Source organism: Aythya fuligula, chromosome 20 (assembly GCF_009819795.1).
Source record: "Aythya fuligula isolate bAytFul2 chromosome 20, bAytFul2.pri, whole genome shotgun sequence".
Taxonomy (NCBI): domain Eukaryota; kingdom Metazoa; phylum Chordata; class Aves; order Anseriformes; family Anatidae; genus Aythya; species Aythya fuligula.
The window spans coordinates 10599615-10624264 of record NC_045578.1 but is presented as its reverse complement, the minus strand read 5'-3'; the positions used below and the strand labels follow the sequence as shown (position 1 = coordinate 10624264).

Sequence of the window (24650 nt, the reverse complement as noted above, 5' to 3'; positions counted from 1 at the left end):
GGAGGGAGGGGGGGGGGGAGGAGGAGGAGGAGGAGGAGGAGGATGGTGGCGGGGGGAGGGAGCGAGGGACGGCGCTGAGCCGAGCCGAGCCCACGTGTGACGGCTCTGGCCGCTGCCCCAGCGCCGCTCCGGCGAGAGCCTCCGGTAGCGGAGGGAGGAGGAGGAGGAGGAGGGGGGAAGGGAAGGGAAGGGGAGCGGAGCGAAGCGGAGCGGAGCCGGGCCGGGCGGGGGGCGGGCGGGGGGTGGGGGGGCTGTGGGGGCTCTCTGTGGCTCGGCGCGGCTCAGCTGCGGCCATGGAGGCGGACGGGAGCCAGGCGACCTCGGGCAGCCCCGGCGAGGCGCAGCACGACCCCGGGTAAGTCGGCGGGGAGGCGGCGGCGGGGCTGGGGAACGGGGAGCGGGCAGCGGGGAGCGGGGAGGGGGGGGGGGCGGGGGCACGGGCACGGGCCGGGCCCCCCCCTCCTCCTCCTCCTCCTCCTCCTCCCCTCGCTCCCCTCCTCCTCCTCCTCCCGTCCCCTCCCGCCCCCAGCCCCGCTCCGCTCCGCGCCGCCGTGCGGTGCCCCGTCAAAATGGCCGATCCCGCCCCGGCGCTCAACCCCGCTCTGCTCTGCCCCCCCAGCAAGATGTTCATCGGCGGCCTCAGCTGGCAGACCTCACCAGGTAGGCGCCGGGACCCCCCCGGCCCCAAAAAACACCGCCTCCCCCCCCCCCCTCCCTTTCCTCACGCCCCCCCCCTTCCCCTCCCCATTTCCCCGGTCCCCCCCCCCCCCCCCACTCCCCTCGCCCCGCGCTGCCTCTGTGCTCTTCTCTCCGCAGACAGCCTTAGAGACTATTTTAGCAAATTCGGGGAGATCAGAGAGTGTATGGTCATGCGGGACCCCACCACCAAGCGCTCCAGGTAAACCCCCCCCCACACCCCCTCACGCACTCACAACTTCGCCCGCGGGGAGCGGGGACCCCCCCCCCCAGGGCCCGGCCGGCACCGGGCGGCAGCGGGGAGGGGACGGGGCCGGGAGCGGGGCTCGGGGTCGGGGTGGTGGTGGTGTGGGGGGGGTGTGGGGGCGGCGTTGCCTCCGTGCCGCCGCTCCTCCGGTGCTGAGCGCCCCCCGCCCCCCGCTCCCTGTTCTTTGTCTCTCGCAGAGGCTTCGGGTTCGTTACGTTCGCGGACCCGGCGAGCGTGGACAAAGTGCTGGCCCAGCCCCACCACGAGCTGGACTCCAAGACGGTAGGTGCTGGGGGGGGGGGGGGGGGGGGCCGCGCCGCGCTGTCATTGAGCCGGGCAGCACCGGCCTCCGCCGTCCCTTTCTTTTTTTTTTTTTTTTTTTTTTTTTTTATATTTTTTCATTAACCCCCTCCCGGAGTTCACTTTTACAGCGTTTCCTCTGGTAACTTTTCTTTTTTCCTTTTTTTTTTTTTTTTTTTTTTCCTCAATCCGAATCTTCCCATAGCAGCCGCTGGCTCCTCCCCCCAGCCTTGTATTTTATCGAGCGGTGACATTGAGAGGAATTGTAGGGGGAAATCTAACTTTTTTGGTGTTCCGCTGCAGCAGGCTTTCCGCAGGGAACTTTTTATTTGCTGCGATTGAATTATTTATTTCCTTAGTGGTGCGTGTGTCTCGGGGCAGGGGTGACTGACCATCAGATCGCCAAAGCTGCCTCTGGTGTCACTCCTTGAGCCTTTTTTGGAGAGGTTTTCCCCTGCCCGGTAATTTTGGGGAGCTGTGCGAGAGCTCCAGGTTGGCGGTGGCAGAGCAGCAAAAGTCCTGATTTGTTGTCCTTTCTGCAAAGCTTTTTGCTATGCTCAGCCTCCAGTGGGTAACATAAGGAGACCGCTCACGAGATTATTCACTTGATCTATTTTTTAGTGAATGTTACATTCGCATGTGGTGTTTTTTTTTTTGTTGTTTATTTTTAAACATGAAGTTCACCCCTTGACCTGACAGTGCACGTTCAGCCTTGGGTCAAACAATAGGTGCCCGGTGTGTGCAGCGCTGGGCCCTGTTTTCCTCCCTGCAATCGAGGCCACGCAGAAGGATGATGAAGTTTGCGTGTGCCTTACTTTGTTTCAGTGCTCAGCCTCAGCAAACCTGGAGGGTGGGGGAAAGGACGCCGGTAGAGGTCATTTTTGCTCTGGTACCGATCGGTCTGAGGAGGGTCGTGTTTTGGGAAGGGAAGGATCGTATTGGTTCAACTGTCTGGCAGAGAGCTTCTGCTGAACGTATCAAATGTGTTCGTTGCTGTAACCGTCCTTTATAGCGTGCATTCTGGAGCTGAAATGTTTTAACGCGAGCGTGGTGGTAGGGAGAATCCTGTCTGAGGGCTGGAACATCCTGCGTGTACCTGGGCGGATGAGATGCAGTTAACGGAGGAATAGAATGAGCAGGGAGCAAACACGAGTGTGTGATTTTTAATGTGATTTCTGTGAAAACAAAAAAACCCAAAGCCCTTGTAGAAGCAGGTGGAATTTAGTGTTTCAGTTTGACCTACAAATTCTGTTGGGCTTGTCTGAACACGTAGCCCATGCTTTCACATGCCTTAATAATTTGATTTTAGGTTTAATCAGATATGGTATGATAACTGATTCTACTGTGCTTCAGAGATTAAAGTCACCAGACTTTCCGTGTACAGCTGTATTCTCTATGTGTTTTAAAGATAAATGTAGATAAGAAGAACAAAGACAAACAGTATCTTGAACGAGAGTTTAAAAAAAAAAAATCATGGGAGGACACCTTGTCTCATTTCTGCCTATAATTAGGTCCTCCCCCAGCTTTTTTCCTTTATCACCATTTAGTCTCTGCAATACATTAATTTTCTTTTCCTTGGGGAAGGGGTGAAAAGCTTGACCAGGACAAATTTGCCTCGATTTTGATTGTGTGATAATGACTGAATCAATTTGAAAAACAAATCAGCCTTACAGTCAGAATGCAACCTAAAAGTAACGCACAGAGCTAGCCAGGCTCCCTTTCAGACATTTATCTGTAAACGTATTGTAGTAACTGTTCTTTAGTATAACATAGCATTTGACTCTGTTTCAACGTTCAGCACAGGAGGCAGATCGGTTGGGTATTGGCATGGAAACGTCGCTCTTGTTTACAGTTACGTTAAAAGCTTTGTTTAGGTAATGGCCATTCATATCAGAAATAGTATTATAGTCATTTCCTAGAGGACTTGTAGATACAGTAAGTAGAATTGTACCTAACTAACTAATTTTTTTTTTGGTAGAACTTTTTTTTTTTTGGTTGTTGTTTAAATAGTTGACAGGGTTATGCAAAAGGTATGGATTTGACATGTTTATTGGTAGTGTTCATCTGAAAATGCTGATGGTGTGCATCCAAAAGTTCTCGTGAAGGAAAATCACCGATTGAAGAAACAAGTGCTGTTGCTGTGGTGCAAAGAACTCCATGCTCTTTGAACTGACCTTCAGAAGTGACTGTTTTGCCTCAGAATTTAATGGCTCTCCCAACTTTTTTTTTGCCAGTGGGACTCTGCAGCATTGTCGTTCTGGTGGGACTGGCGTTCTCCTTTGTTGAGAAATCTTTGACTTGAGAAGCAAACATAGAAACGTGCATATTTGCCTCTACCTTTAGGTATCTCTGTGGAAAATCCATACCTGTTGTATTTCCCCAGTAGACAAATGCCTAGTCAGTGCTGAATATATTTGTAGATAATGTTAATCTCTATGAAAAGGTTAGCTTTCTAGATAAAGAATTCTACTTTTTATGCTTTTTGAACAATTAAGTGGCATGTAATCGCTCATTTCTCAGGTATGTTTTAAAAAAAGGAAAGATACTCTATTTGTATCCGATGCAGACAAATTAGTTTATCAGTTGCACATCAAATGTTTGTGATGTTTGCAATTTTGACATATTAATTGAGTAAAACTGCTTTTTAGGAGAGGCCCGTGGTTATTTATGAGTCAATTCACCACAGGAATGACAATACTAAATTGAAATATCTCCTTGTTCAGGGTTAGCTGGGGGCGTGGGGTGAGGGGGGAGTGGACATATAACAAAATCCAAACCCAAACTATCATAGCCTCTACTTCTTTACATATACCTTAGGATGATCAGGATTAAAGTTTGTTATGCAGTCAGAAATGACACTGAAAGCAGTTGCAAGTTACACAGTTAAGGTAGGATTTAGTCCTTTAAAACATCCTTTTCCAGTTTCTTTATTTAGAATGTGTCTGTGTGCAGATGCTGCTAAAAAAATAAATAAAAAATACAGGTGCAATCAGGAGCACGTAGACATTTTATTGCAGTCATTTTTAAAGATGACAATTTTAGATGGACATCTGTTCAGAAGGTGGGATTTTTTAAATTCACATTCAGCCATTCATTTATGATGCTTTTTATTTTTAAGTGATTTTTGACAGGTAGAGAACTTTTAATTTTTAAAGGTGACCCATGTGGAATTTTTTTTTTGTCAGTTGCAGAAGTGGCATTTTGGAATTGCAAAGTGGACACGGTTTCTCATTTATGCAGCATGATGGGAGTCAGTGCTGTACCTTAAAACAAGGGACTGTGGGGTGAAACAGATTTTTTTGTTGTTGTTCGTTTTTGTCTCTGTGGTAGCATGCTTCATTCAAGAATGCTTTAGGTAATTCCTTCATGGAAAATCTTTAAGAAGTTGGTCCCTTACAGTTTAAAGTGCTTGCATGTTTTGTCTTGCTCTCTTCTTTTTCCACCCCATAGTCTTTGATTGCTCACCCATATTTTTTGAGGGAAGCTGTATACCAGATCAATTAGTGATGTTGTTATGAAGGATAATCTTGCCTTCCTTCTAACGATTTAGTTCTAATAATTAATCGAGGTAATCTGACTTCTGAGTTCTGCATTTCTTTTTTTGTGTGGTGTTGCTAGTCAGTTGACAAAACAGAAAACCAAAAAACGAAGTAACCCAAAGCCCAACTGAAGGAAGGTGCAGGTGTCAAAACCAACAGGTTAAGATCTTGATCAGGAGTGCAGATTTTTCTGTGCAACCTCCAGAGCATGCAGATATGGTTTAGTGTGCAGTTTTGTTGTACAGGTAGCACCCAGAGGCTACACAGAGCTTCCTGGGTGCGAGCAGAGATCATAGCCCTGAAGTTGATGCAGGGGATGTGCGGAAGAGATGTTTTCTTCCTCTCTTCCTATTTCCCTCCCCTTGCCAAAAAAACTACCTGACAAACCGAGACTGTGATCTGTCACTTCCAAAGTAGTTCTAGATGACCCAGTGTGCTGAATTGTAAGCCTGAGAAATGAGGGATTAATAATTCAGTGATTTAAAAAAAATAAAAATAAAAAACAAAAAAACAAACCCTGACAACAAAAGCTATCTTGTTGATTTCCCCTTTCTTTTTCCTCAGATTGACCCCAAAGTTGCATTTCCCCGACGAGCACAGCCTAAGGTAAGTAGGAGGATCGATAATAGGATTTTAGGCACACAGAGAATCATTGTTGCCAGGCAGTTCAGGTTTCAAACAGGGAATTGGCAATGAAAGCTTTTAAAGCCGGAGTGCATGGCGTCTTAAGGGTATCAGCGTATGGCTGTGAAACTACAGGAGAGCTGCTTTGTGCGATATTACGTGTCTCCAGTTTAACCGTCTCCTTGCAGAGTGCCGCTCAGCTGCCGCTGGCTGAAAACCAGAGGCTTCTCGTTGTGGTGGGAGATCGTTGCTGCATTACTCGCGTTTGTTATGCTATTTTACGCAATGTGTTTTGCATGGTGTTTATGAAGAGCGTTTGGATTAAGAGCAGACTTCGGGCTTGTTTTGAGCTGAGCTTTCAGTTCTGTGGTTGTGATGGAGGGGAATATATCTCTGCCTTCATTGTTTGCAAGTTTTCTTTTGTGTAACTTCAGAGATGTGTTTGCAGACTTAATAAGTGTTGGATAGCAAGTTTCTGATGAAGCTCTGAACTCTTCAGGCCACAGGGTGTTCTTTTGCAAGAGCAGCGAAACAATGAGCTGCAAGTCCCTTACCGCTGGCTGGAGGAGTGACCTTCTTGCAGGGCACTCTTGCTGTAGTGCGGCCGGTTTCCGCGCAGGGACAAAGATGCTGTAGCTGTGTGCAGCGATGCTTCTGTCCTATTGCTTGCTCTGAAGCATCGCCAGGTGCCATTTCCTCCGGAGGACCTGCTTGTGGAATAGGAGTGGTTGTTGCTCTTTAGGCTGTGGCTAATGAAAGCAACAGTTTCAGATCCAAATGTGTGGGCAGTTGCATTTGAATTCTGAAAGTCAGAGGCCAAAAGAAAACTTTTGGAATCAACTTACTGTTATGATTTGTTTCTGAGAATCTATAGGAAGAATTGAATTTATCTGGTGTACGCCACTTGCATACACTGTAATCACCTTGAGTTGCTTTGGTGTCCTGTTTAAAAAGTGGGAAGATGACTGCAAAGTTGTAGAGGCACGTTTATAATACGGAAGAACAGTTGAAAGCTTGTGGCATGAGATTACCTGAGCAAATTTAATCTAACAATTTTATTGTATATAGCTTTTATGAAAGCAAGCAGTTCAATAGTGTGTGGAACTATAACATTATATATCGTGCAAAGCGTGCATCTGGAAAAAACAATGTATAATTTATGAACCTTAGGCATATGGAAGGAGAGGTGCTAGTGATTTCTTTAGAATAAAAGCAAACAACAACAACAAAAAAAGGTAACAGCCTACTTGCAGAATTTTAAACCAAACTAATACAGTCAAGTATTTAGGGGTTCTTTTCTTCATTGGACATATCTAATAACTAATTAGTGAATAATGAGTTGCCTGGCTTGCTTCCATGCTCAGCAGAGTTTATAGTTCGTAGGGTTTGTGGCTTCTGGATTATGTTGTTGAATTAATGCTGTCTTTCAGATAAAATTCAGAAAACTTTAAAAATTTGTAAGGTTTCATGATTCAAGATGATTATCTTGCATGAGGGTGATCTTGCACTGTGGTTGCTGTTCCTTTCCCCCTGCCCAATACTTTTAAAGGCTTATTCACTTTATAAATTGTTTTCATCTACCAGGTATCTGTTTCTGTAGCGCTATTTGGAAAAGTTAATAATAGTTGCAACAGAGCTGTTAAACTGTCCTTTGTGATTTCTTCTAAAACAGTAAATAAATAAATAAATAAATAAATAAAACACCAGAAAAAGGGCATGTCTTATGCAGTGGAAATAAGTGTGTTAAATTGACCTGATTTTTGCATTGTTTAACAGGAAGTTTTTACAAAAGGGATTTTGGTTTTCCTCAAGTAACTTTTCTTGGTAGTTTTTTGCTTTTGGTGAAAAATGTGTGGGGTCAGTTCTGGAATGTACGATGCTCTTAGCTGGAACTGCTCTGTCTGGAGAGAGGTCAGCGCTGTCTGTGGCTGCTTTTTATGGACTTGTCCCTTCTAAGGTGCTGGGATTTCCACCGGGTGTGTGTGGGGGAGGAGAGACAAAAGTCTTTGAAGGGGCTTTATCACGAAACTGGAGAAAATCGTGTGCAGTGAAGAACAGATTTTACATCATTTGTGATACATTATTCTGGACTGTATTTTATAATCTGGATTTTTTTGTTTTCTGTTTTTTAATTAGATACTGAATTAAGGTTTTGGACTTCAGTTGTTCATTTATCCCAGTTGAACAGTGAGTGCTCAGCGTTAAAATGCGACCGTGCTTTAGTCTAATTAACTAGCTAATGCTTGGGTCTGTGGAGATTAATGGCATTTAATGAAACGTCTCTGTCTTTCTCTAGGTTCGAGGGAAGGCTTTTTATTTTTTCCATTTTCCCCCTCTGGCCGTCCTCCTGGACGCGTGTAGCCAAACGCAAAGGGCTCAGCTCTCCGGTGGTCTTGGTAACGGGTACGGGGCTGGGGAGGAGGAGAAGGCTGGGCTGTGGGAAGGCCACGCTCCCTCGTGGGGCTGCCGGCAGCTCCTTCCTTCCCCCGGGGCCTTCCTCCCTCCGGGAGCCCTCCCGACCTGCCCGGGGTGCTCAGCTCTGGCCAGCCGCGGGTTCTGGGGCCGCACGCGCCCCCTTGCCAGATCACGCCTCGCCGTGGCCTGCGGGGTCACACTGGCTTTTCTGTGTGTGCACAATGATTTGTGTCTGTTCCTTCCCCCCTTCGGATTGATTTTAATTGGCTGGGCCTCCTCTTTCAGACCGTGTCCCAGTAAAACGCTTTCTTTTGGGCTTTTTTTAACTGCATCTTCGTGATTTGACACCTCTCTGGTGATGCAAATTGGTTACTGAGCGAGAAGTGGCAGGCTGTAACAGCGGAGCATTCTTCCCTGGTTTTCTGAGAATGACCCTTGCAGAAAATCCTCAGTGATTGCCTCCAGTGGATTACGCAGTGATGTGTAATCCTTCTCTCCTTGTGAAGTCCAGGATGACTTGAAGCCATTGTTTTTGGAAATGTGCTGTAGGGGTTTGACTCGTTGAGGTTCCAGTCCATGGCTATCAGCGAGATGAAAAGAATACACATCCATGTTCTGGAGGCTGCTGTTCCTTGATAACAATCTGTCCTGCTTCCAAATGCTGGAATGAGCTCTCTAACAGTTGATTGTTTGTAACTCTGCTGACATAAAAATCCTTAAAAAGCAGCTGTGACGGGGGTGGGCAGGGGAAGGAAGTAGTTTAGTGCCCTTTTTTTGAATACCAAAGACTACTGTCACTTGACTTGTGATATACGCAGCCTGTCAGCTCCGACTTTACCTGCTGTGTTAGGTTGGAAAAGCCCTAGCAAATTTAGCACGTTCACTAGATGTTCTCAAATGGGAGCAATTTCCAGCCCCTGCGCCACCTCCCCCTTCCTTGGAGAGTGTTTTTTACAAAGAGAAAGGGGAAGAGGGCAAAAAAAAAAAACACAACACACCCTGAAGAGCAGAAATGCAGCATCCTCAGTCCATGAAGAAGCTCTTTGGTCATCAAAGCGTGCTCGTGTAACTTACTGGTACGGATATTTGGATGTTTTGTTGTGCAAAGCAGTGCGTGAGGCAGATAAAACTTCACTGCAGACTTGCAGTTAGTGAGGCTGCTCCCTGAGCTGTGCTTTGTGCTCGGGTTCCTCCAGCGTGGGACCGCGGAGCCTGTTCTGGCACCACGATGGGGCCATGGTGCGTGTGGCTGGGGGTTGATGTGGCAAGCCAGTAAGCTGGAGGTCCTGGTAGCAGCGTTCACAGCATTCGCCAGCACCACGTGTGACCTGCCCACTACAGTCTGCGTCCCCTGCAGCGGCTCTGGGGCAGCCCAGCTGCTGCTGGGAGCTGCTGTGGGCTGGGTGTCTGCTGACCCCCAGGAGTAGAGCTCGTTCTTGTCAGGGCTGCGTGTGGTAAATTGGGATCTAATCTGCCTTGGTTGGGCATGGTATTCTGGGGACTGTCCAGCACAAAACAGTAAAATGGCTTTATTTGGTGAGACGCACACTTAGCCTGGTAGTCGAATGGTGACGCTGCGTACCGGTGTTTCTGTTAGGTGTGTTTCATCCTGACAGAGGACAGCACAGGACTGATAACTGGTTCTGGCATCGCTGTGCTCAAGTCAGCCAGTGTATCGGCAAGCTGTGCGTACCTTGTCTGTGGCCTAGCTGGTTTCCTGTCTGGCCGGGCCCATGGATTGCAAGAGGTGCAGTCGTACACATCTGTTCCTCCTCTCTGGGCGAAAAACAGAGCATCAACAACTCTCCTTTCATTGGAGTTGCTCCGGTTAAACCCACGTGAAGCTGGCTGTTCCAGAGCAGCAAATGGAGGGCATGCCCTTTTGGAATAACACCCAGGCTAACCTGGGATTTTTTTTTTTTTTTTTTTTTAAAGCAAAACAGTGGATTTAGATGTCTGATTCCAATTAAGTTAACTGTAGGTGGGGTGTCTGCATCCCTTGGCTGTTTGATAAGCATGAGCCAGAGTAGCGGAGAGATTTTATTCCAAAACAAATGATGGACCTTGGAAATCAAGAGTTCTGTTGTTTCCTCCCCTGCTTCTTCCTCTAAACTCCTCCGGGTTAGTCCCAGTACTTCCCTTCTTGCTTTAAGTATAGGGTAGACTTTGAAGTCCTTTTCAAAAGAATGCAGCCCGAACACACTAGCAGAGCTTGGGATTCTTCCTTTCCTACCAGGCTCAAGAGCAGCTCGGTCAGACCTTTTTGCTATTAATTCTATTATTATTTTATTCCCTTGCATTTGCAGGTCTGGATAGAATAAGAGAGGTAGTATTTACTGCTCATGGCATTGGGCATGTATGTGTACCTTAATATTACTGCTTTACCTGCTGCATACAGAGTATGAAGCCTTTGCCAAGCTGTATGAGGGACTTCTTCTTGCAGCTGATGGCCAGTGCGTGGTATCTTCAACCTGCCCTGATGCAGATGCCTTGTTCAGCGTAAGCGGCTCTTAAAACTCGCCTCTGGCATCAGGTGCTGAAATGAAAAAATTGATGAGTCTGAGTCTTGGCTGATCTTCTCAGGTAGTAGAGGATCAGGGTTTTAAAACCCATTATTCTTGGGCTCAGCTTCTTGCTCTCTGTGATCTGTGTGAGGCAGAACATGATCTCTGTTCTTTCATGCTGGCAGCCAGGACGAAGTGGCTGTGCGAGGCATTCTGTGAGTGCAGAGAGTTTTGTCAGAGGCAAGAGCTGAGTTGGATTTTCATCACTTTGTTATTTTTGGAGATGTAAACATTTATTTCTTCTCCCTAAACACTCAGGTAGATGCTCACATTGTCCTTAATCCCCAGAGACTGTCCTGTTCTTGTGTAAAATACATGGCTTTCTATTATCATGGCCTAAGGACGTCTTTTGTGTTACAAAAACACAAAAGCTGTGTCTAGTGTATTTTTCATTTTAACTTACTGCTGACTTAAAAATTAAAATTGAACACTGCTTAACTTTTTTATTTTAATGTGTTTCTCCATTCCCTTTGTTTTTCTTTATTATTAGACTTTTTTTTTTTAATGGCATCTAGCTGTAACTTTTCTGCACTAAGTCCTGGGTGCTTGGATATGCTAGGAAAGGGTCCGAAATAAGGAAGGATGGGGAGATGGAAGAAGAGCAGCATGCTAACACCCTTGTACACTCCTCTCTGCTTCCAGATTGAGTACATCTCGTCTGCAAAGTGCTGAGCCTTTATCAGCCCGGGGGTAGGTCTCCTAATGACTGATCTAAAACCATCAAATTCATTTATTTGTCACTGCCAGTGACAGCCCAGTTAATGCTAATGGATTCTTTTTTTAGCCTGTTGACTCTGGTGATAGTCTCATAAATGTTGTGAAATCCAAAGCATTAGAGGAACTTGTAACTTATTTTCAGAGGAGAGCAAGTGAATCGGGGTAAAGTGACGTTTGCAGATCAAGGTATGTGCTGTGCTGGGAAGGAAAAAGAACAGCTCTTCAATTTTGTTAAGTCACACGAGGATGTCTTTGCTGTTCCTAATAGTTATTTGACTTTTCAATTGTGTTTTAATGTTCGCTTCAAACACGTTTTGGGTCATGCTCTAAAGGGAAGGGAAGCTGTAGATAGAGCCAGTCATGTTACAGGGAAAAAAGGGCTTCTTTCAGAAACTGGTTCATCTGCAGGGCCTGAATCTTCTCTGTCCCTATTGTGCAAAAGCACTTAAGCATATACTTAAGTTGGCATAAGCATGTGGGTAAGTGCTTTGCTGAATCAGGATGGACTAAAAGCACGTTATTAAATGCTTTGTTGAACTGAGGAGCCTGTAGCAGAAAAAGATTAAAAGATTACTTTGTGTGTTTGACAGTACTTCGTATACGGTCAGTTCCATCACTTCCTTCAGAGATGGCCAGATTCCTCTCTCTCGTTTTTCCTCTTCCACCAGAGGATCTCTCTCACAAGAAAATACTTACTAACCTGCTGTTGCCTCAAAAAAGTAATTGCAGGCATGAGGCTGGGTCTCTGTAGTATCTAACTTTTTTTAAAAAAAAATCGTCTAAGCTTAATTTAGTCTAGTCCTGCAATCACACATTCTGTTTGCCTTAGTCACTGGAATAATTCTGTAAACTATGTGAGTAGTGTTCAATGTGGCTTAGGTTTCTAAGATGATATTGCTGTAGAAATTGTGGTTTGCTGAGTAACTTTCAAGTTAATGTGAAGCCCTGTAGAGGGATCAGCGTGCTGTATTAATAAGTTACTTCTAAACTTTGACGTTCTGCTGCTCTCCTGGTGAAAATGTTTCCTTTATTTTTTGAGTGCAGAGAAAATGTTAAGAATGTTAGGAAGTGCTTTGCCCTTGCTCAGTCGTTCCTCGTGCTGGGATGTCTGCAGCTGTATGTATTGTTGCTGTATGTATTGTTGTGATCAAGTAGGCTTAATTTATGTATTAAGATTGTACTTGGGGCTTTAGATTAGAAGAAAAGACCCTACCCTGCTAACGCTTTTGAAGCATTACACGTGAGGAATAGTTCCAGAGACTTCAGCAAGAGCAGTTAAATGCAAACAGGGCTTCTTAATATGTTGGTGAAGTGTATGTGGCAAGAAGGGTGAGAGGAAAGTAATATCGACAGCAGCAGAAAGCGCCATTCCCTCTGCCCTTCCCTCCCCCCAGCAAGGACTTGCATTAATTTCCCATTGACTCTGATGTACAATAGGGAAGAGGTTTCAAGCTGACTGAAGGGGCAAAGGTCCAAGAAAACTACTGTAGCAAGAGCTGATGTAGAGTGACAGTAATGAGGTGGCCTGGCAGGTGGGAGGGAAAACGGTGGGGTGGGGGAAAGAAACTAATATCTAGTGAATTAAGTAGTTCCCAAGGTTTGAAGTTGTTAAGTCCTATTGGTTTTATTTTCTTCTGTGTGGACCTTATAACTGTGAGACGCAGCCAGAGCAAGGCCGCTGTGCTTCGTCCCTTGGCTGGGAACTTGGGCAAAGCCCTGGAGCAATTCCAGCCCTTGTGGCTTAGCCCAGCTCATTGGGAATGCTGCTATTGCCTGGAGGATATGAAATTCTCGTCCCCCCAAACCTGTCCTGTGCTGTTTCCCTTTGTGTTTTAGTATTCCTGATTCTGAGCTCATCTTTATGCTGTTTTGTGGGTCGGTTTTGCATGAACGGGAAGGTGAGGAGCATAGGGAGAAAAAGTGTTTTGAAGATTTGATTTGTTTAAAATAAGGACTGTGAAGTGCCAGCAAGAGTTCCTGCTCCTTGAATGCTGGCAGAAATAGAGAACCTACTAGGTAGAGAGTCAATAGAGGTTTTTGTTAGAATTGCTGGATAAATGTACAGGAATCCTCCTGAAGGGTGAGTAGATGGGGTGTGTAAGGAGTTTGCAAAGAGCGGGGCGTTTGTCCCAAGCATCTGTAAGTCCAACTGGACTGAGAGGTATCTCTCAAGTTGGAGGTGTGGATTGTGACAAAAGATCATCAATAGCAAACCCTTAGGGCTGGTTTTGTGTTGGGTGCACTGCTGGAGAAAGGTGCTGCTGCAGGGACCTTGCTGGTGTTTTTTCTGCAGCACTCACTGAAAGCAGGAAACGTGTAGTTTTCCATTTGGCCCTGTTATCAATCATTTATGTTCAGAGATGCACAGGTGCTGTTGTCTGCTCGGAGTCTGAGCTGCACATTGAGCTTGATGCATACACGGTGTTTATCCTGTGTCTGCCAAAGGTTTGCAAAATGTTGCAGAGGGTTACAGAAGATGCTCGTTTGCTGGTGAAATCTGCCTACTTCTGGCATTGTATGTGGCAGACCCGCAAAGTTTAAAGCAACACTGTGTGCTTAGTGAAGTACAGGAGGGAACAGAAGACATGGAAAAGAAAGCTGAAGTTGATGTGGAGATGTGAAATATCGCAGGAATTTGCTGAGGAGATGGGGCTAGCACCCCACCTTTTGGTGCAGGGCTGCTGTGGCGTTAAACGCCGTGCCTCTGCTCTCTGCAGCGTCCTGAATCTCCTGGGAGACCTCACGCGAGTCCCACACGAGCCCTGAGCCAGCTGCAGGGAGGGTGTCGGTCTGGTGGCTGAGGCTCCCTTGTGTTTTTGTTTCAGTTTGCTCGTTTTCTTATGATTGATATATTTGTACTAGATAGCTCACCTTCCTCCCCAGTCAGTGCTGTAGGTCATCTCGATAACTCTGGCCCTGGCTGGGTGGCCTGCTGAATATGCACACACCTGAAGCTTGGTCTCCACCCTGTTCAAACTGTACTCGGTGATAAAGCCCCCTGAAAACCTGCTCTTTGTGCCGTGATGGTCATGTCCCAGGAGCACCGAGGTCAGCACAGCCTGGCATCAGCAGAGGTGGGACTCTGAGGAGCGTGGGGGAACCCAGACGAAACAAGGCCCTGCTGCTGCTGGGGATGCTGCCACTGAGCCTGAAGAAGCAAGGGCCGGAGGAGAAAATGGCACAAGGGATTATCCGAAGTATCTCAGCGTGGCAGCACACGCAGCTGTTTCCTGAGCCCCTGGTTCGGTGCTGTGAGGTAAACGGTCTGCTCTGCTCTGCTCTGGAGAGATGCTGACGGCGGCCCTGGGCGTTGGGAAGGAAGTGCGTGAAGCGAAGCAGTATCGAGCGCTGCCAGCTCTTTGTGACTCGTTTGAGGGATTAAACTGAGGTTTTTTTGTTTTTAACGACTTTTGATTGAGAACTCAGGAGGGAGGCCCCGACTCGAGAGCCCCGGTGCTGTGGGGGCACGGCGGAGGTTGCAACCGCCGAAGGCCGAGGTTCCTGCTGCGTGCTCGGGTTTCCGAGCTGCGCCGGCGGGGTGAGGCTTTGGGGAGGGGGGAAGCGAGATAAGGGCGCTAGGCCGCAGCGGGCGAGGTGGTTTGTGGTGCGAGTTAGGGCCGGCGCCGTCACGTGGCGCTGCGGGCTGCCATGGGGGCTGGGGCGCAGCGCTCGCCTGGCGGCTCCGGGAGGCGAGGGCAGGGGCTGGCGGTGGGCTCGAACACGCACGGCACCGCCTGGATGGTCCTGGTGCCCTCAGAAACGAGAGGAGAGGAGCGAGCACGCGAAGCTGCAGGTGTCCTGGGGGCCCTCTGCCTCCAGCTAGCGTTGGCTGCTCTCTTCCCCGCAGAGCTGGGCGCTCAGCCATGCCGGACGCTCCTCCGCCCCCGTGGCCCAGCTCCTGGAGCCTGGCGTTCTCCTTTGTGCAGCGGGACCGTGACCACTGCTCGCAGCCAGGCCCTCGTCCTTCCCTGTCAGAGCCTGGAGGGGTGGCTGTGGTGGTTCTTCCATCGGGTGTCCCGATGTGTCCCCACCGAGGGGTGTGTTGCTGGAGATGGGCTGTGTTTAACTGCACGTGCCTGTCCCCCCTGCCCGCCTGGGGGTCCCTGCCCTGGTCAGCCTGCATCCCGCGGGCGGGTGGCGCGGAGGGGAGCTGAGGGAGTCTCCTGCCAGGTGCCTGTGTGCTTTAAATCCCCAAGTCAGCCTAATCCTGGTGAATCACCGTGAACTGTGATCAAAGCGTTGGGTTATGCATGCGATGTCCGCAGCAATTTATGTACGAAGAGGGAGTTGGGCTTGTCTCGTGTGACTTTTTTTTTTTTATTTTGTTTTAATCTGGTCACATCTTCTATGTTTTATCTTCCAGATCAAATAAAATGATAGCTGAAAGCCATCCATGGTTAAGATTTCCCCCAAAGTTTTGTGAGCGTGGCTTTGATTTTGTTGTAGCTATTAGAAATCAGTTCAGATTTCTGGGCTGCTGTTTTTGAGGTATCTTTAGTGGATATTTTAGTAGGGGCATTTCTTTTTTCTCTCAATCAATTTATCTGTATGTGTTAGGGGGTCGAGAAAGCAAAACATAAAATACAAAAAATGAAAGCAATTTAGTTACCAGTCCAAAGGCTTTAATGCTAAAGAGCCATGAAGAAACTTTATTGAAACTATAATTGCAGACATAAGCAGTGATTATCTGTCTTCATGCTTTTATAGTCCCCATCACTGTCATCTGAACACATCAAGCTGATGAGAGCGTGTGTGGAACTTTATTCAGCTGATGCTGCGTAATCCTGATCTCTTGCAATATGTGGAAAGTAAAATAAAGTGTCAATTCATTTGAAAATGATGGCTACAGAGAAAAGGGAGGGAGGACAAGTATCCTTGCAGAAAACGTAACCTTATTTCATCCAGCTTGCAGCTGAAGGAATGTGGACAGGGCAAGCATCTTATATGGACAAAATGAAAAGAGAATTTTTTGTTTCTCAGTGTTCTTAGAGGTCTTTGGCAGGTGCATTCCTTCATCTGCAGAGGGTGCATCCCTTTGTTTCCTTGAAATGTTCTGAATTTCCTCCAGCTGAGAGAAGGACAACAGCACCTGTTTGTCTTGCCGAGAACTGGAGATCGTTGGATCAAGGCAGACAAATGGATGCTGCCAAGCGCTTCTTGAGGTGGAACAGAGATCAGAGAGCAAGTCCTGAATTGCTTGGCCTGCTTATTGGTGCTGGTTATGCGGGCAAAAATGTGCTCTGGGCTGTAAAGAGGCAGAGGGAGGAAGAGGTAATTTGGTGGTTATGTGCAAGATTATTTTCCTGCTGCTTGGCAGGTCTGAAATGCGCAGCGTTAACGTGCAAGTAGTTTTTGGTGAGCTCGCTGGGTGTTGTGTACATGACGTGGGGCTGTTCTGTAGAAGGAGAGCTTGCACTTCCAGTACAATTGAGTGAATAAATTTGATGTGGCATTCTTGAATGGTAATCTGGTGCCTGTTTTTGTAAGGAGGATCTTAGGTCTTCACTGCCCTAAGAAATGTGAGAGGCTTTCTGCTGCCTGGCAGCCAGAGTGATAGAAGCAGCAGTACGTGCAGAGCTCTGGGGGCTTGCATTGAGGTTAGCAGACAGGATGGATGGTTTAAGCTTGCTTGGTTGAGGCCAGGATTATTAGGGCCTGGTTGCTGTCTTTTCTGTCCCTTGCTCTCCTGCTTTTTGTGTTTTCCAGGCAGGTGTGTAAATGCCTGAATTAATTTCTAAGTCTCATAACTTCCATCGAAGTCAGCTGCTCGGGGTTACTGAGGAAGTCAGTGGAAGAAATGAGATAGGAGCCAGGAGTAGTTCCGTGATTTCTTAATGAGCAGGACATGAGTAGTTCAGGGCTAGGTTTGGGCTGTAAGTGAACTGTTCTGTGGATGATCTTTGGGTAACGGAGGTACTTTTTGGACAAGAAACTGCTATGTTTTTTTCTTGTTTTCCCCCCCCTAAAATTTGGAGGCAAAAAGGCAGCTCTTTTGATGGAGGAAAGCATGCAGGAGAATTCACAACTTCTAAATCTGTTTTCATTAGCACTATTATTTACTATTATCTGTTATTTACTCTAGGTAAAAACCATGAGTGGCCACCTACATTTCTGGTGGACTTTTCTAAATTACTCATTGCTGGTTGTCTTTGCTGTCATCGAGGTTAGCAGGAGTTAACTGTAAGCTTGCTTTGACCTGCTCTAATGGAAAGCTCCTAAATTGCTTGATACACTCATGGCCATTTCAAAAACACAACTAGAAAACTACTAGCAAAGTGCCTAGATACACAAAGAAGTAAGGTAATGCAGTTTTTAGAGGCATGTACCTGCCTGGCTTCTATTTGAAAACAAAATGAGGTAGTGATATTTTGAGAGTTTCTGGTCTTCATCTTAGTGAGGTGCCAACGAAAAATGGTTCTTGGAGAAATTTCATTGAAAATGAAAGTCTGTGGGACACAGGTTTCTGTAGACATCAGCATCTTCTTTTTGTAAAAGACTGAAGTGCTGAAATGACTGGAACTAGCTCAAATCTGACCCTGATTCTCATCACATGGAGATGAGCTAAGTGATTGTCATCGCTCTTGTTTTATGGATGTGGAAAACAGAAGTGCTGCTCACGTGTCCTGCAACGTCCAAACCGGTGGAAATAACCCGTGCCTCCAAAGAGGGCTGCTGCTGACCGGCCTCGGGTGCGTGCTGCCCTGTGGGGCTGTGCCTGTGCCGCCTCTGCGCTGGTTAAAGGCAGGAGATGAGGGCGTGAGAAGCCAGCAGCGTCCTGGCTGAGCTGTGGCCGGTGCAGTGCGAGTGGTGTTGTGTTGTCTTCAGTTCCCACCAGGGGACAAAGCTTTGTGCAAAGCCTGCCCTGGTGTTGCATCGCGGGGCTGTTCGGGAGCTGGGGAGCAGGCGTGAGCCAGTCGTGACAGCCCTCTGCCAAGGGCTGATGCTGGCTTATTGGAAACAGTTGTTCGAAGTAGGCCTGGTTACACTGGGCATTCAAAGCATCCGAAGAATGGTGTTGGTGCTGTTTGCTGTCTGAGGGGGGACAGACGGATGCAGGGACTAGGCTGGAAAACGCTTAAAACGTGGAGGCGAGTGGACGGAGCACAGCACTGGGGCTTCTGCAAACAGCCTGGGGCAGGGAGGGGAAGAGCTGAGCGGAGAAGGGCGCTCTGCTGCCGTCCCCTGAACTTCTGGGGGATGCTCTGTGTGTGCCAGGGGGCTGATGCGACAGTGTGAGGGTGAGGGTTGTGTGAGGGTGCTCTGGGGACATCCCCTCCAGCATCAGCACGGGTGGCAGCGCTCAGCTCCTTCCTCAGCTGCCCCTAAGCCTCCCTCTGCCCCTGCTGCCCGGGAAGCCTCCTGAGGGCCAGGCAGAGCCATCCTCCTGCCCGCAGAGGACTTGCCTGAACAGCACCCTTGTCGGGGAGGTAAAACACAGCAGGACCCCCCCGGGCCCCAGCCCGAGCACCCCGAAGTCTGCGCCCTGCCGTGAGGCTCGGGAAGCTCTGACTGATGTGCTTTGGGATCCTCTGGCAGGCAGCGCTGTAGAAACGAGGAGTATCATCATGTTTTATTGTGGCTTCTAAGAACGCAGTGTGTTTGTGCTCCGGGGAGCCCCAGGGGCTTTGTTTTTCACCAGGCCCGAGCTATTCTTCAGCAGAGCCTTCCCGGAGCGTGATCTAGTTCTGCCCATTAGGAGTGAGAGACGGGCCTGACTGATTTCTGCTCCCTGCTGCATAATAAATCTGATACTAAAATTAGTGCTGGTCTCCCTAGGCCATAATTCTTGCTGAGATTATAGAGAATTGTGTGTGCGGAGGGGAATCATCATTGTGTGTGTGTGTGTGCAGTTTTTTGTTTTTTTTTATAACCTTGAGTGTCCAATTTCCAGGTTTTTTACTTAACCCCCCCATCTTTTTCCCCTTTTCCTCTCTTTTGGGAAGCGCTTAGCCTTTCTGTGTATTTTGGCTATTTAAGCCTCTGTCACTGCAGGCAGATGAGTTCCTTGGGAGCTCTTCTGAAGGTTTTGTAATTGAGTCTTTTACCACGGCGACAGGATATTATTAACCTTCAGTAAAGCAATTTATTTCATACTCCTTTGTGGGGATAAGCCTTTTTTCCCCCAGGAAAATATGTATGTGGAAAGGGTTTTATGTACAGGGGTAGCTGGACTTGCAGTAGTTATTATGATTTTAAAAAATAATAATTTACATGAGAAATAGGCAGTTCTGTTTGTGTCAGTTTAAAAGAAACCTTTGGTCCTGCAGGACTCCCACCCCTGCTCCAGCATTTTATTTTAAAGAACATAGTTTTTGCCTATCAGCGGCTTTGAAAGGAGGTTGTATTTCATTTTCGAACTCCATATATTTAGCCCCTGCGAGCACTAAAGCATTTTGTTTTCATCTTTGAGACGGCCTTAAAAAATGAGCTGAGGCTGGAGGGAGGAGTTCCTCGCGGGGTCTCCCTCTTGGCTTGGCCTTTGCCCTGAAATCAAATGCAGACTCATCCAGAAGTCGTTACAGATTGGGCAGCTCCTCGAATAGCAATTTCCAGCAAGCAGGCGGGAGCGCGGGATAAGTAGTCAGCCTGCCTGAATAACTTGTGTTTTCTATTGAGCGTGGTGGCAAAGGCACCGCTCTGGGATTCAGGGGGTCTGGGCTTGTCTGTTGCAGGGGATTGTGGCATTGCCTCTCCCTGTGCTTAAATTTTTATTTTTAAAGGAGGGTGAGAGTATTCTTTTCGCATATCTAGTTAGATTTTGCTTTTCACTTCAGTAAAGTGTTAAACTTTTAAACAAATACAAACTGATGACATGTTTGTCCTGGTTTGTCTCATTACTTGAAAACTTCGCAGTCGCAGAGCTTGGTTTTTAAGGAGTTTGCAGTACCTTGCGATATGAACGTGTTCTCCCAGCAATTACATGAAGTAAAGAGCTGGTATTATTGCTACATTACACAAGGGAGCTTGGATGAGAGGTAAGGTGCTTTGGCCAGAGCTTCGTGTTTGTTAACACACTTGGATCTCCTGGTGCAGTTCATGGATTTCAGCTGCAGAGTCATCTGTTCTTCTACACTGCGCATCTTCAGCTGAACTGCTTCTGCTCTGCTATTGAAATGGGCACCCTAGAGAAAGTTTTTTGGGTGGAGAGGCTGTTAATGACCTTTATGAAGCCTGTCCTCCAGAGCCACAGTCTCCCAAGCTGCTCTTCCTGCATTCTACCACTTTGATTTTTGGGATGTTTTGTCACTTTTACACAAAGTTTTTAGCATCTCTTCAGTGGTTCCATCCCGTTCGTGTTAGAGGAGCCTTTCCATTTGGCTGTCAGAAAGATCTGATGTGACTTGGGGAGCACTTGCAGGCTCCTGGTGGCGGGGCTGCGGGGTGCAGCGTGCTGTGGGGCCGTGGGTCCTGCACCAGTCCTGCCGTGGGAGCCAGGGAGGGCTGCTGGCCCCTGCCGTGCCCCGTCCTCCGAGGTTACAGCTGGCTGTGTGCTGCTGGCAGTGAACAGAGATCTTGGGAAACAAAGATAAATCCGGTGACCTTGCTTTTATACTGCAGCCTTCCAACTGGATCTTCTGCGTTGCCTGGAGTGGCGCAGTGCTGTTACTGCTTCGGGGGAGCAAGAGCTTCCCCAGGGGCTGCCCTCCCACTGATGCCCCCCCTGCTCGTGCCTGGGCTGTGCTCAGCCCCCTTTCCTGTTTAGTCCTGCAGCCCCAGCTAAAACGTGGGAGAAGGTGCATGTAACAGAACACTTTAGTCACCGGATGACTTTTTGGCCCCTCTGCATGCTGGCTTGTAAAACTTTGCAGCTGGTAGATTTATTCTAATGTCTTCAGAGAATCTATTTCAAAAATGCTTAAACTACCTCCTTCCAAACCTTTATGTTTTTTTCCTATAGTTGTTGTGAGCCCCACAATCTGGAAAAAAAAATAAAAAAATTAAAGCTTTCCCACCAGAGATTTAATTAAAATATTGTGAAAGGCAGTCATTGAAAATGAGAAACCTTTTGAGTGGAAGGCACCCTGATTTCCCTCCGCGGAGCTTTTTGTCACCATAGAGATGAAAAGAGAAGCTCAAAATTGTGCCTTCCCCTTGTGCGTTGCTGCTGAGGGGCCGTGGCTGCAGGTAGCAGCTGCGGGGCTGCGGGGACAGCGCGCACGTTAACTCTTGCAGGGCTCCGGTGCCCGTCGGGATTTCCTTCCCCGATGGACGCGTGTCTTCGTAGTTTATTGTTCTCTTTTAATTTCCTGTGCTTCGGGGCTGGAATTTATCTGGGCTGGTGAAGGGGAAGAATTAAGCCGCCCGTCCTTTTGTCTCGGTAAATCATCACCGAGCAACTTTGTGCATAGCACGGCCTGTAGGGGCTGTGCTGGGGGTGTTCCCGGGGGGGCAGATCGCTGCCTTGTTCGGGCAGAGCCTGTTACAGTAACCCAACTCGGTGTTTTTAATTTTATCATGTAAGAGTATAAATGGGAAGCTGTGTTGCTCTGCATCAGGGTTTGACCCTGTCTGATTCTTATTTAAAATATCTACGTGACTTCTTAGTGTGTGCTTTTATTTTAAAATAAAGGGGTTAAGGTTTCCAGCAACTCCTCTACAGGAGGAGGGATTAATAAACCAAAAATACATGCTGTAAGTGATGTAACTGCTGTGATACAGTTTCAAAGACAGTCACACACATTGAAGACTGTTGGAGGGTATATGACACTGGGCAGCGTTATGCTTTTAATCATTTTAAAAACAATTTTTTCTCCCTAATTGTATTAAAAGAGAGTGAAGAGCAGGCTCAAGTGGATTCTTGGCACAAGCATCTCAGACAAATGAAAGTAAAATGTATATTCAAGCTGTCTGCTATTGTGTATTTTACACCATACCTGTCTCTGTGTCTGATTGCAAATGAACTAATAGTTTAGTTTTAAGCTGTTTGAGTGAGACCTGTTGTGTGTAAACTTCTGGATAGAAAATGAACATAACCCGTGTAATGGCTTTATTAATAGGGAGTATTGCTATATTGTAATTTGCAAATTAACGGTTTAACTCTGAGATGAAATATACAGCTGTGTTCTTGTGTAATGTTACAAGACAAAATTACATCTAGTACTTAAAAACAGAAGGGCCTAATCCAAAACCGGTGGGTGTCTTCCCAGGGACCTCACCAAGCTTCCTTTAGGCCTTTTGTGCTCTGCAGCAAGGGTGTGGATGTGTAACGTGAGCAAAGTTGCTTAAATGTGCCTGCAGTAAGGGGCTGTTAACATCTAGCTACCTGAGATACCAGTATATTCAGAGCAAAATAATAAAATTACTTGTTTCCATGGCGGTGGTGACTAAGGCCACCTAACTGATGGTCAGGTTCAGCTTGTATCTGGCAGGCTAATCTAAGTGATGCTGTTGTGCGCGTCTGTTTGAGTCCTTGTAAGATTATATGTGAATTTCCAGTGGAGACAGTATTTGGGAGCTGGGCTCGGCTCTGATGCAATTTGCCCTTGTGCTTTCCTTGACTGTTGCTAATAAGAAGTGCTGGCCTAAATCAGTGTCTTGGAGAATCATCGATTCGCTAATTGCAGATAATCAAGTCTCTGCTCCCTGCTCATGCTGAGACCACTTTTGTTTCCTGCCATTCCGCCAGGATTCGGGCAGCATCTTCCAGCGTTTGACGTAACCAATAAAGTAGGTTTTGAGCCCTTGTATTGTTAATTCTCCGAGGTGATGAAGCTCTTGGTATTCAGGCTCGATAAACAAGAAGCTGTCACGCCGCTGCCCTCTCCTGCTGGAACGCGCCGCCAAGGTCTGAACCTGGCAGGGTGCTGGGGGGCTGCGGGGGCTCAGCGCTGGCCTCGGCAGCTGCCTGGCTCCCCCCGGCCCACGGAGCTGCTCTGGACGCAGACAGTGGTTGCTTTGTGCCTTAACTGTTTTTTTTTAAGATGTGCTTCAAGAGGTTTCTTGTCTTCGCACTTCTGGGTTCAGGTAGGGAGGGCGTTTTTGCATCTTGTGCATTTTGCAGGTAGCGTTTAATGCGAAGCTGCTCAACGTGGCTATGTCCTGCGGCTGTCTCACACGGGAGAGGAGAGGAGGGGAGGGGAGAGGAGAGGGGCTGCTGGTGCCTCCAGCCCTGCTTCCCTTCCTGTCAGGGTTGAGTATCACTGAAGGATGTGGAAAAGTAGCAAGAGGTGATAATGGCTGGCAGGCTTTTCAAACGACTTCACGTAGAGCAGCGGTTGATCCCAGCCCATGAAAAAACAGGAGGCAACAAGAGCTCTTCTGAGAAACACACATCAGCTAGCGGCCATGCCTTCTTTCTGTAGGTGTCGGTCTTCTGGGTCAAGTAGAGCAGGTCAAATCCTCTTAAGTTCCTCCTCCTTTGCTTTGCAGGTGCAGGAACCGATTGTACTGCCACGGCTGAAGCGTTTTGCAGAAAATAACGCGGGTTTCTCCTGATACCCACCTGGCTGGGACCTGTCGCTGTGTGCAGGCAGGGCCTGAGGTGCGGCCGTGGGCCGGCTGCCCCGTGCTGCCTGGAGGGGTGCTGCAGGGGCAGGAGCAGCGCCCGCTTCAGCCCTGCCCCTGCTTCTGTGCTCACCCACGGCACGAGGTGTGCGTGGGCAGGTCTTGAGGCGGAGAAGGGCGTAGGGCAGCGTGCTTGTAGCACACAGGGGGACGGTGGCGGCCTCAGGAGCACGTGAGGACGCGCAGGGAGCAGGGCCCGGCCCAGGCCGCGCGGCAGCAGAGCCGGAGGAGCAGATGATCGCGGACAGCTTAGGTTACATAATCTCTTCTGGGTTTAGTGTCAGCGCTCCCGCAGCCCCATCCAGCGCCAGTGCCCAATCTGGCTCCTGAACGCCCTTTTAATTTTTTCTCTTTATTAATAGTTCTCTGCCTGGCGCGCTCCCTCCCCGGCTGTGTGTGGTGTGCGTGCCTCGAGCGCGTGCCGCTGCTCCCCCACCAGCCTCGAGCTTTTCACGTGTGTTTTCTTTGCTAGTTCCAGAGATGTTTATGAAAAAAATGTGGGGAGGGAGGCAGGAGGGCTGGGCAGGGTTGGAGCTCGCAAGAGGGGCTGACTGTTCTCATTCATGAGCGAGGCTCGTCGGGCCGTGAGGGAAAGCGGAGGCTGGTTTGGGAAGATGGGCACGGTGGTGGCCGAGCTGGTGGGGATGGGAGGCAGGGGGACCCTACTCTGCCCCCCCGGGACAGGGTCCTCCTCCTCCCGAGCACAGCTTTATCAGCTGGAAGAGAGTTCTTGAAACCTAGCTTGCTGACTTCTGAAAAGGCTGTTCTGTTTCTGTATGGAGCTTTTATTTTTGTAAATGAAGCTCAGTGAGTTAGTTTGTGTTCTGCTGATGAGTAGTAAAGGCTGGTGTTTCTGAGGAGGCAGAGCAGCAGTGTTTCTGAGCGCTGCAGGATGCCAGTGCCTCCCCTCACCGAACTCCATAATGGGGTCGTTTGGAAGTTGCTCTCCACTCCTGCTGGGATAGTCACTAATTATATATACGTGGCCTGGTGGCAGGCACTTACCTGAAGCTCTAGCATTGTCAATGTCAGCTATTACTGTTG

General features: G+C 48.0%; 1 protein-coding gene across 6 annotated transcripts in view; it reads left to right on the top strand.

Moving 5' to 3' along the window:
- Window positions 1-259: 259 nt before the first annotated feature.
- Window positions 260-24650, top strand: part of MSI2 (musashi RNA binding protein 2) — a 228420-nt gene continuing 204029 nt past the window's right edge. For all 6 annotated transcript variants that reach the window (XM_032200677.1, XM_032200676.1, XM_032200675.1 and 3 more), the window contains exons 1-5: window positions 260-355; window positions 620-660; window positions 817-898; window positions 1141-1225; window positions 5347-5388. In XM_032200677.1, the coding sequence (XP_032056568.1) occupies window positions 294-355; window positions 620-660; window positions 817-898; window positions 1141-1225; window positions 5347-5388 (312 nt within the window). In that variant the 5' untranslated portion in view covers window positions 260-293. The remainder of the gene's footprint in view (window positions 356-619; window positions 661-816; window positions 899-1140; window positions 1226-5346; window positions 5389-24650) is intronic.